We start from the raw sequence: 11307 nt of genomic DNA on the forward strand, positions 1-11307 counted from the left end.
CAAACTAACTAATCTAATTTTTGTATTGATGATGATGAATTATGCAATTATCTTTTATATATAAAGCAGAGATAATATTATTTTGAAACAGAGGAGTATTTCTTACAAAAAATGGGTAGTGTTATTTAATTCAATCACTATTTAAATTATTTGATTTTATGAGAATTTTTGGGATAAAATTTAAATTTGTAATATTATTAATTAAAATTAATATATAAAAAATCCCTTAACCAATTTGTTAGAGAACCGTTAAAAAAAAAAAATCCTAGAGCAGCGTGCTTTTCCACTTGAGGGGAAATTGAGGCGCCGCCATACCTGACTAAATTTTACTGTGTCACTCACGCTGTCGTCGTTACTTCGTTCGCTTCCGAGATTTTGCGTACCGTTGGCGCACACGTGTCTCGGAAGCAAAGCCAGTCGGCTAAGGCATCGCTGAAAACCACGCGCTAGGCGCGTCACCGCACCACTTTCCCATTTCAATTGTCGGAAATTAAACACATAAATAAAAGCCATCATCGTCTCGTCGTCACCATTCATTTCATTTCTCTCTCTCTCAGAATCCAAACCCTAGGAAATTTCCCCTTCAGACGAAACCCTAGATTTCCTCTCACAAATCTCTCTCAGCTTCCCCATTCTCGGGATTCGGCGTCCAGATCACAGATCCCGTTCAATTTTTTTTCCGCATCCCCCGATCGGGTTTGGATTCTGAAGAAAGTTCAATTCCGCACAAATTCGAGACAATTGCTGCTGTCGAGGCTCGCGTTGCGCATGGGTAAGATTCTGAGAGAAACCGCGAGGCCGTTCTCGAATTGTTCGTCGTCGTCGGCGTCTCCGTTGTCGGCGCCGCCGGCAACGACGTCGTCGACGTCGTTGACGGACACGGTGAGGGGGTCGCACCGGTTCAAGATCACGGGGTATTCGCTGTCGAAGGGGATTGGGATTGGGAAGTACATAGCTTCTGATATATTCTCGGTGGGAGGGTACGATTGGGCGATCTATTTTTACCCCGACGGGAAGAGCGTGGAGGACAATGCTACGTACGTTTCGCTCTTCATCGCGCTTGCTAGCGAAGGGACCGACGTTAGGGCGCTTTTTGAGTTGACGCTTTTGGATCAGAGTGGGAAGGAGAGACACAAGGTGCATAGCCATTTTGAGAGGACCCTCGAGAGTGGACCCTACACGTTAAAATACCGTGGTAGCATGTGGTGAGCGAATTGGACATGCTGCGTGTTTTTTTTTTTATAATTTTTATTTAGTTTTCTTTGATTTGAATTTTGTTTTTGATTTACTTGGCTTGGTTCTGATTGTAATATTTTGTTGGGTATTGGGTTTGTCTGAGGGAAATTGGAGAGTGGCTGATGGGAATTTACTTAGATGTGTGTTTTCGATGTAGTTGGAAAAAAGAGGGGAATGGAAGGATTAAATGCATGATATTTTTTTTTAAGGGAAGGGGGTTGGGTTTTTGTTGTTTTGGCAGTGGGGAGGGTTCAAGTTGTTCAATAAGTATGTTTTCAAAGATTTTATGTCTTGCTAGCTAAACTGAAGCTTAGTTATTAATTCTTCAGATTACTTGTGGGTGGGGGTTGCTTTAGAATCCTTCCCTTAAACGACATGAAGTGAATCATGCCTATCAAATCAGAGCATGAGGTGATAAGAGCTAATCTTGACCACACAACCATACATGGATGGTAAAAAACTCAAACCTAATCTCGATCATTTGTGTAAAGATTAGATTGGTCAATATTAGCTCATTTCACTCTCTCAATACGCTCTAGGAGTATATGTGTATGCACATTGAAATTAACTGATGTATTTTTGAATATACAGTGATGCTAATGTATGATTTTGGTTTGGCCAAATACTCCTTGATAAGTACATGGAGATTTTGTGGTAAGAAAGCTGAACAGTTTGGTCAAAAGTCTAATTGTTAAAATTGGGTGTTTCAGGGGTTACAAGCGGTTTTTTAAGAGAACAGCACTAGAGACATCAGATTACCTTAAAGATGATTGCCTTAGTGTTAATTGTAGTGTTGGTGTTGTGAAGTCACACACAGAGGGCCCTAAAATATATAAAATCCCAATTCCGTCTTCTAACATGGGTCAGCAATTTGGGAAGCTACTAGAAAGTGGGAAAGACAGTGATGTCAGTTTTGAAGTGAATGGAGAAATTTTCGCTGCTCATAAATTGGTTCTAGCAGCTCGCTCACCTGTTTTCAGGGCTCAACTTTTCGGTCCGATGAAAAATCAGAATACCCATTGTATAAAAGTTGAAGACATGGAGGCTCCAGTCTTTAAGGTTTGAATGAGTGCTCTTTGTGCTTTAATTTTTGGATTTATGCTTGTGATGCAGTTGGAAAATGTGTTGGTTACCCTCTCTGTTCATGCCCTGATATGCACATTGTCGTTTATGATTTTTGAAGATATTTTCCTTGCTTTTCCCCATATTATCATTGTTAAGCACAATGTTGCAACTGAGCTATATGTTGATGTGGAAAGTTATACCTCTTTTGTTTTGCCAACTTTTTTCTCGCCTCATGCCTTCATTTATGCTGCAAATGATGCATACATTGGTACCTTTTTGGATGGCATTCCATTGCACTGAGAAGTGAGATTTGGCAGAAATCATATAACCTTCTTGAAAGAACACAGAAAAGTAGGAAAAAAGAACTGAGACTAGTTCTTTATAAATTGACTGCAGCTATGAGTTCCACTAAAACTGCTATACTCATTAAATCGAGCATTATGACAGTTAACAATGAAGCTAGGTCTTTATAAGTTGACTGCAGCTATGAGCTCCACTAAAGCTGCCATGAGTTCTTTAAACCGTAAAGAACTATAACAGTTTACATGCATCTCTTATGTGTGATGAAATTGTGGTATTGTTTACCTTGATAAATGAAGCTTAACATTATACCAAAAGAATGTGCAACTTTATCTGCTTTGTTATACCATATTTCTCTATTTTGCAGGCATTGCTTCATGTTATATATTGGGACTCACTACCTGACATGCAAGAGCTTACTGGGTTGAGCTCAAAATGGGCTACTACCTTGATGGCTCAGCATCTGCTAGCAGCAGCTGATCGGTATGGCTTAGAGAGACTTAGGCTCATGTGTGAAACAAGTCTCTGTGAAGATGTTGCAATAAACACCGTTGCTACGACTCTAGCCTTGGCAGAACAGCACCATTGTTTCCAACTGAAAGCAGTCTGTCTGAAATTTGTTGCAAGGCCTGAAAATCTCAGAGGTGTGTTTCGTTATTTGAACTCTATTTTCATGAACACACATTAAAGAAAAGGTGCAATATTAGGGGGTAATTAGGACATTGAAAGGTCTTTCACTCTGTTTGGTAAAGAGGAATGGGTAAGAAATAGAAAGAATGTAGAGGAAATAGGCAAATAAATGGGGAATTTCTCTTGTTTGGTAGGGTAGAAATGGGAGAAGACTGAAATAAAAAGGTGTGGGGCTCACACCTTTTTATTTCCTCACTGAATTGTGCGGTGTGTGGAAATGCAAGGGGTGGAGACACATGCCGCACAAATTTGTTTTTTTTTCCCTTGGCGGTTTGAATTTCTGGCCTTTATTTTCCTGGCTGTTTGAAACCGCCACAAATTGAGCATTAACTGGCAGTCTTATACATCATGGTTTAAAAATTGTATAAAAAGGCATAATTGATTTTCACTAATCATGATAGAATATGAATAAAAAAAACAATCTACAAAGAAATTTTTATTCTTTTTTCTATTTCTTTATTCCTTATTTCTCCTAAAACAAGCACCCCTAAATCCATTCTGTTTCTCATCTATTTCCATCTTCCCTTGTTCTCAACTATTTTTTTTTTCCTTCTAATCAAACACACTCTTAAATTTAGTATGTAGTTATCATTGAATGTTAAATTCATTGCTGACACGTAGGAGTGTTTGTTGTTCGGTTTGGTTCATTTTGAATGCAATATTCTTTGGTTGGGTTGGGTTGGCATTTTAAAATAAAAATCCATTTTTATATGACTTTCAATATTGTTTTTAATATGACAACTAACAAAATATAGCAATATTTAATAACCAATTGAGTCACCATAACCCTTGAAAATGAGATTTACATAAACTTTAAGTAACGGAGTAATAAAAGACTATACATTGCTGCAAACCTCTTATTAAAAAAAGTGCATTATTGATAATTCATAGTCATGTATACTTTTGATGTCCTAAACTCCGACTGAAGTATTTTGCTCCCTTTGTTTCTTCAGCTGTGATGCAAACTGATGGTTTTGAGTACTTGAAGGAAAGTTGCCCATCTGTTTTGACTGAGCTTTTGGAGTATGTGGCTAGATTTACTGAGCATTCGGACTTCTTGTGCAAGCATAGGAATGAATTGATACTTGATGGCAGCGACGTAAATGGAAGGCGGGTGAAGCAAAGGCTATAGTGCTAAAGTGCAAACACTGACAAGTTCTCTGTACAACCCTCTACTCCTTGTTGCATTTAAAAATTTCCGTGAGAGCCACAGATAGAGGGAGATGATAAGCATTTATAGGATTAGTGGCAATTTCTAATTTTTTTTAGCTTCATGTCTAGGAGATGTAAATGTAGTTTGTTTTTTATGCTGTTGCAGGTCTGTCTGGCGTAGGTTTCTGTGATAACTTTGCTCTTAAAACATTTGTCTTAAAAAAGAAAGTATTGACCACTGCTATGTCTTCTTTTTTTCTCACTACACTACATATTCCCCGTACGAGGTGATTACCCCCACAAAGCTGAGGTTTGGGTCGTGAAAGTGAAACACAGATGGCAATGTATCTGGTTGGATTGGTTTCTATATGAAATATTGTCTGGGAATACCCTTGTGATAAAATGGATGAAGGAACGCGTTCAATTGTAGTTTTTGATAAAATTAAGGGATGTCATTGATAAACGACTGATAAGCTCAACATTCTATATGATCGATGTCATCAACTTAAAGTAAAAAATTTCACCTTCAAAATATAGAGTAAATTCTGCCAATTACACCTTCAAATAAAAAATAAAAACAGTTTTACTTGTTACTGAAATCGTTATAAAACTTGTTAAATTTCTTCATCACCATACTGATTTGACATTAATTAGGAAAAAAGTTAAAATGAAAATATTCTAAACAATAACTATATTATATCTTTCAGTAAAAAAAGCTATTTATACCATAAGATTTATAAAAAAATACCTATATCAAATTGATATGATAAAAGAAAATAGTGTCAATTAAAACATACGTGACAACACTTTTCATTTTGATCCATGTCTAAAAAATTCTTACAATTTTAATCTTGTTGACGAGAAACACTTACATTTTTTGACGTTATAATGCTATTAAATTTGATTCACATACTTAATAACATTTACTTCATTTTGGTTCTTGTACGAAAAGTTCTGCATTTTGAACACTATTCTTGACAAAAAAAATTTGTTCGTCTTTACATTAAAAAAAAAAAAACTTTAACATTGTTATAGTTTCAAAACCATGTAGATTGATTGGTAAATATTTTTATATCGGGAATAAATTATATAATTTTTTTTTCATATAAAGATAAAAACAAAACAAAAAATCTAGAACTAAAAAATTGATATAACTGTAAAAGTTACGAATCCGATTTTTCATTGGCGGTAGTAAATCATTATGTTATAAATTCGCAATATAGATAACTTAGGCGAAGGCCCCTTTTTCTAGATTGTGTGTAACTGTATGCTTTAAATCCTTTCAATCAAAACCCCGCTTTCGAGAGGCAACAGATAGCAATAGCATACCTTCGTTCATCTTCACTTCACGCTCTCTTGGAGGTAGCTAGTCACTCTTCCATTTTCGTTTCAAAGGAAGAAGAATCCCAATTCTCTCTCGTTGGGAATGAACCTTCTCTCTCTAACCTTGCCACTTCCCCTTTTTTGTTCATCTCTTTCTGTAACGAGACTTCCCTCATTTCCCTCTTCATACAAGTGCACATCCGGCGCAGGTTAGCATTGCCACCACATATTTCATATCATGCTATTGCTCACTCCCTTATCAGCTCTCAAATTTTTATTTTTTTTTCCTTTCTCGTGTTTGTGGCTTTTGCTCACAGTTTTAAGGAGATGTGTCAAAGAGGAAAAGGAAGAGGAGCAGCTTCTAGAAGGGATGCCAAAGGAGTACTATGACGATGTATGTATGCACCTTTATCTGGGAATTTCATTTTTTTTATTGTGAATTTCTTACTATTTCGTATTCAATTTTACTTGCATGCCCCTGATTGATTAGATTTTGAAGGGAATAAATAAATAAATAAATGCTGTTGCTTCATTCCCTAATAGTAACAACCTTGGCAGTGGCAGCATATGTTTAGGGAAAAATGGAAAATATACCTTCACTTTTTTAATGCCTGATGCGATTCTGATTTTAATGTTTGTTTTTTGTTGGGTAAAACACTATTTTGCTCCCTGAAAATATAAATTGTTGTCACATTAATCCTTGAAACTAAAGAAATTTAAAATAAATAAGTCCTAGGAGGTAAATTAAGTCCCTAAAAACTAAAGAAATTTAAAATAAATAAGTCCTGGGAGGTAAATTAAGTCCCAAAATTAAACGCCTTGTTGACACTTTAGTCCTTAAACATATATTAATATTATCACTTGAATCACACAACCTTTTAGGTTTTGGACTAAAGTGATTGGCAGATTGCACTTTTAGAGTCTTTTTTTGAATTTTCTTACTTTCAGTGACTAATGTGACAAAGTTATATACTTTCACGGACCCAAATGATGCGTTACCCCTTTTTTGTTTGATAACTATAATACCGAAATGATGAGTGCACAGTTTTCTTCTTGGTTGATGAATATGGAACCATAAAAGGTGTTGTGGTGTGGAATGAGTGTGTATCTTGGCTTGTATGTATGTTATCTTGTAAAACCAAAATTGTTGGAAGGTTTTATTTGGGCATTTTTTATTAACCTTCTCTAGGATAGGAATGGCAAGCCCAACAACGTGAGAAGACCAAGGAGTTGCATCGGCTACGGATACAGGAGGAAGAGGAAGAGGAAAGAAAGATTGGAGAGTATCGTGAAATTGGCATGCGGTTGAAGGAATACCCAGAAGATGACGTCATAAAAGCAAGGAAATTGGTTTCGAGCTTTCTCAGAGCTGCTGAAGAAGTAGAAGAGGTAATTTCTTGGTGCAGCAATATACTAAATGTCGTTCAAATAAAAATATGTCCTCGTGAGCTTGTTTGTATTTTCAATTTCTAAATTTACACCTGATTATATCTCAGTTGCTCACATAAGTGATCTGCATGTTGTACGATGGATCACCTCGATTATGTGTTGGGTGACCAAGCTGGAGCTTAGAGTGCTTTTTTCTTGACCATATAGGGATCATCTTTCTCTTCCAGTGAGCATCTAGAAACTAATTGTACTGCAATCAGCATACTTGGTCACTATCTATAATTTGGAATCCAAGGGAGAAGTGACTATACAAACTTAAAACTACAGAACACATGGTTGTTCTTAGCATTATAAATTTTATACCTGGACTGGGAAATTTGACATGTATAGAACAATAAAAAATCTGCAGTTTTATCTGAAGGAAATTGTGATATAGTTCACATTTAAAAAAATCTAAGGAAAAGAAAGACGAAAATGAAAGGAAACTGATAGCTTGTGTATAGTGTTCTTTTCTTGCATAAAGTTTTCCTTTCGTTCACTGTGTATAGTGTCTAAGTTTATTTACTGATAGCTTGTGTATCATTTATGCATATAACTAAGAAAATAATAATATTATACAGAAGATAATTTAATTCTAGATGGCTTAAGCCTTTTATTTTCTTCATTTGACTGGTTTGTATATTTTTGCACACGTGATTGTGTGTATTCAAAGATGCTGATTGACTTTTTTGTGATAGAGAATTGAGGAAGCTGCCGAGAAAGGAGAACTGACTGAACTTGTTTTAATGGTCATATGGAATCGCCTTGATCTTGCTCGGCGTGATGTAAGTTGTTATTTTAGCATCTGAAGTATTCTAGGTATATGTTTCAATTAGCTGTGCATAGGGTTTCATTTTGTGATGAAAAAGAAGTAGGCAAGTAGCATATATTTCCTACTCTTTTTCCATGAGCTAACTATTAGATCGCAAATCTTTCATCACAAGGATCTTTTAGGTAATCATTTGCATTGTGGAGGATTTTAAGTTTCAAATTATCAGATTTTTTACAGCATATACAAAGTGTTGTCTTTGTGAATTAGAACCATAATTAACACAGACGAAGTTCAGAGGGGACGGGGGGGCACCATTTTTATAGTTAAATATACAAACATTTTGAAAATACTACCAATTTTTGTAAGGTTAAAATTATAACTAAAAATTACTAGTTAAATTTTTTATTGTGTTTGAATAATATTTACTTCTTCCACGTCACAAAAGAAAATTTATTGTAGGCAGTGAGTGAGGTACTCTTTTAAAAACTGGAAGTTTGTGATACAGAAGGTTGTTAGCCAACTAGTGATGGGCTCGGCATTGTTCTTGACTAGGAACTTATATTGTGCCTCAATTTTTTGAAATGAAATGACACTTGACAAAATTATAATTTTCTTAGGAAATTTCATTATTGTTTTAGAAATATAACTGAACAATGTAGTAGTCAGTTAACCCGAAGGAATCAAAGGTTTTTTTAAGTATCACAATCCTTTAGTTTGGTAGGTGAAACTTGAAAGAGTGGATATATATAACCTAATTGGTGTTTTGGACCCAGTGGATTTCTGTCCAACTAGGCAACTATTACTTTTCATTAGATTTGCAGTTTCATTTAAGTTGTAAACTGATCAGAGCCTTCCTTTATCATTTGGGGCTTGGGAGGCTGAGGCTCTGTACCAATATTGGGATTAAGACATTTTTAATCCAAATAAATTATTATCTTGATAGACATATTAAGCAAAGTGTAATTTATTTATGTTGGCTGCTCTGTATTGTTCTGTGCTGGATCATTATGATAATTTGAAGGAGATTATGATAAGTGAATATTAGAGTTAATTCAATGTCTTTTTCTGAAAGAACTTGGTATAAATTTTTTTTCATCCTCTGACTCTTACTATCTAGTTTTATACATTATTTTATCACCTCTTTACAGGAAGAAAAGGATGCCATTAGAAGTCTGGATCTGTTATACAGAAGGGTTGAGGTAAAAACTCGCCCAGTTTTTCCTTTCTTTAATTATTTTGCTGTGGCCATTCTGCTGTCATGTGCACCACCATTTGAAAGGTTTCGTTGCTTTTTTTAGGACCTGGGTTATCAGTTATTCTAAAAACTAATGTGATTCTTAAAATTCTTTGTTGAATTTAATGCATAACTATATGATTATTGTTTGTATTCCATTTTTTTAAAATACCTTAGATACTTTAGACCTTTTCCTTTCCATATTACATTCACATAAACTTTCATATTGACTACTATTTAGAACAAGAGGAGCGTTAGGAATTAAAACACTCACTTCTATTGGTTAAAATTTATTAAAAATTACAAAATCACGAGAGAGGTGTATTAAATAAGATATAGGACTCACAAAATTTTGTGATTTTCAATAAGTTTCAACCAATAGAGAAAGTATGTTCCTAGCATTTCTGTTTAGAACAATTCTAGCATATTACTCTCTGCACAGTTTAACTTAACCTTACTACTCCTTTTCAGAATTTTTTCTTTTTATTTTCTTTTCTTCTAATTTTCTGTTCTTGATTATAGACTGAGATTTTGAAACGAGAGGCTACCCCTGCGATGAGATTGCTCAATGATCTTTTGATTATGTACGACGGCTATAATTTTGAAGAGTGGCTAAAGAAATGTAAAAAGGTCATGATTGATACGTTTCCTCGGGAGGATCCATTCAGTATCCTTGTTCCACCAGGATTTGAGTCATTCGACATAGATAAGGTAAGCTACACCTATAGATTACAGGGCTTAGACCTTAGTCAAGTGATGTCTTCTAGCTCCTTTAAGTTTGAGTTTCCCCCCTCCCTCTCATGATAATAACTGAAGCTGTAATTCCTATATAAATATGTGATTATGCGGTTGGAAGTATCAATACCATCATACCACTTAGCGCTTAACTGAATCTGTATTTAAATAACTAGATGTTAGTCCATTTCACCATGTTAAAAATAGGTAGTTTATTCGATTTATAAATGATTAACAAAATTATGTTCACAATAACAATTGAAATTAACCATTGATATAAATTGGTTAAGATTGATCCAAGTTTATTTGCTTATACATAAGTTCGGTTAAAACTAAAAGTGAGATGGTGCAGATTCCATCTAAACTATATTTTATAAGTTGGAAATCACCTATGTTGGAATCCCCTAACAATTTTTCGTTTACAATCTTGTGAGGTATCAGCATCACGGGCCATTGCGACCATCACTTGAAGTCGATAATACTCTTTTGAGGGTGGACTTTGTAAGAGAGGTGGATGAATTGCTGCAAGAGGTTCATTCTGAAGAGAGTGAAGTACAGAATGAACCAGGGTTTGATCCTGAATCTGTTGCAAATAGATTGAAACAACAGGAGAAGCAACAAACAATACGCCAAGTAGAAGCTCTGCTGGATTTAGCCATTGGTTTGAAATGGTAACTATTTTGTCCTAGCTTGCACTTTGATTCATATTGATTGAGTCATCTGACAGTACATGGTTGCGAATAGGAATTGGCAAGCACTACAATTGCAATCCAAATTAGCTTCATTTTATGGTATCCTTTTACCTTCTGAAGTACGTAAAATTATAGTACCAACCAAAACAAGAAAAACCAGAACATACAATGTAGGCATGGCAATTTTTGGTGATCTTATTGTGAAGGTACAGGACTACAGGCGTGTTAGAAATTAAGCTTTTGTGTTTCCATATCACAACCTTAATGTACATTTGCTGATCCCGTACTTCATAAATCAAAGACTTCGAAGTTAAAATTTCAAATATATATAGAACATCAAGGATTTACTTTCTTTTTTCTTTGAAAACTGAACTACAATGAAAAACTGTAAATGTTGAATATAATGAAAAATCAAGGATATTTCTTTTTAGAAAGAAAGTATATAGATATAAAAGTAACATCATTAATTACGTGATGATCGTGCTTTAAAAGGCAAGTGCGTGAAATAAAATCTGAACCCCACTTGATCAATGTTAAGATAATGATATGATTTCCTCTTTTCTTTTATTAAAGGTATCATTCAATTCCCTTTCGTTCACCTATCCATGAATCAATATTTGAAGGCAGAGTTTTTTCATTTTCACGGTAATAACTAATAATTAATAAATTTAACCCCCGTT

At 34.9% G+C, this 11307-nt stretch overlaps 2 protein-coding genes across 4 annotated transcripts; both read left to right on the forward strand.

Annotated features, from left to right (window-relative positions):
• The first annotated feature begins 503 nt into the window (after positions 1-503).
• LOC100811065 (BTB/POZ and MATH domain-containing protein 2) lies at positions 504-4846 on the forward strand. Of its 3 annotated transcripts, none has more exons than XM_041006277.1 (5): positions 511-1205; positions 1947-2295; positions 2969-3245; positions 4245-4453; positions 4731-4846. In XM_041006277.1, the coding sequence occupies exons 1-4, from the start codon at positions 769-771 to the stop codon at positions 4421-4423; spliced, it is 1242 nt and encodes a 413-aa protein (XP_040862211.1). In that variant the 5' UTR covers positions 511-768; the 3' UTR covers positions 4424-4453; positions 4731-4846. The 3 variants fall into 3 exon arrangements, with proteins under 3 accessions (XP_014618396.1, XP_040862211.1, XP_006588617.1); XM_006588554.4 differs by lacking the exon at positions 4731-4846 and adding an exon at positions 4610-4681 and having other exon boundaries at positions 512-1205; XM_014762910.3 differs by lacking the exon at positions 4731-4846 and having other exon boundaries at positions 504-1205; positions 4245-4681.
• A 769-nt stretch (positions 4847-5615) lies between these two features.
• Positions 5616-10724, forward strand: LOC100802895 (protein PALE CRESS, chloroplastic). The gene is made up of 7 exons (XM_003536852.5): positions 5616-5975; positions 6084-6160; positions 6961-7155; positions 7893-7979; positions 9115-9165; positions 9723-9911; positions 10377-10724. The coding sequence occupies exons 1-7, from the start codon at positions 5870-5872 to the stop codon at positions 10608-10610; spliced, it is 939 nt and encodes a 312-aa protein (XP_003536900.1). The 5' UTR covers positions 5616-5869; the 3' UTR covers positions 10611-10724.
• The last annotated feature ends 583 nt before the right edge of the window (positions 10725-11307 follow it).

This window comes from Glycine max, chromosome 10 (genome assembly GCF_000004515.6).
Source record: "Glycine max cultivar Williams 82 chromosome 10, Glycine_max_v4.0, whole genome shotgun sequence".
Classification (NCBI taxonomy): Eukaryota; Viridiplantae; Streptophyta; class Magnoliopsida; order Fabales; family Fabaceae; genus Glycine; species Glycine max.

Coding starts and splice junctions, on each gene's coding strand:
- LOC100811065 (XM_014762910.3), top strand. CDS start 769: ATGGGTAAGATTCTGAGAGAAACCGCGAGGCCGTTCTCGAATTGTTCG. Junction 2,296..2,968: donor TGGAGGCTCCAGTCTTTAAG/GTTTGAATGAGT, acceptor TCTATTTTGCAG/GCATTGCTTCATGTTATATA. Junction 3,246..4,244: donor AAGGCCTGAAAATCTCAGAG/GTGTGTTTCGTT, acceptor TTGTTTCTTCAG/CTGTGATGCAAACTGATGGT.
- LOC100802895 (XM_003536852.5), top strand. CDS start 5,870: ATGAACCTTCTCTCTCTAACCTTGCCACTTCCCCTTTTTTGTTCATCT. Junction 6,161..6,960: donor CAAAGGAGTACTATGACGAT/GTATGTATGCAC, acceptor TCTCTAGGATAG/GAATGGCAAGCCCAACAACG. Junction 7,156..7,892: donor CTGCTGAAGAAGTAGAAGAG/GTAATTTCTTGG, acceptor TTTTTGTGATAG/AGAATTGAGGAAGCTGCCGA.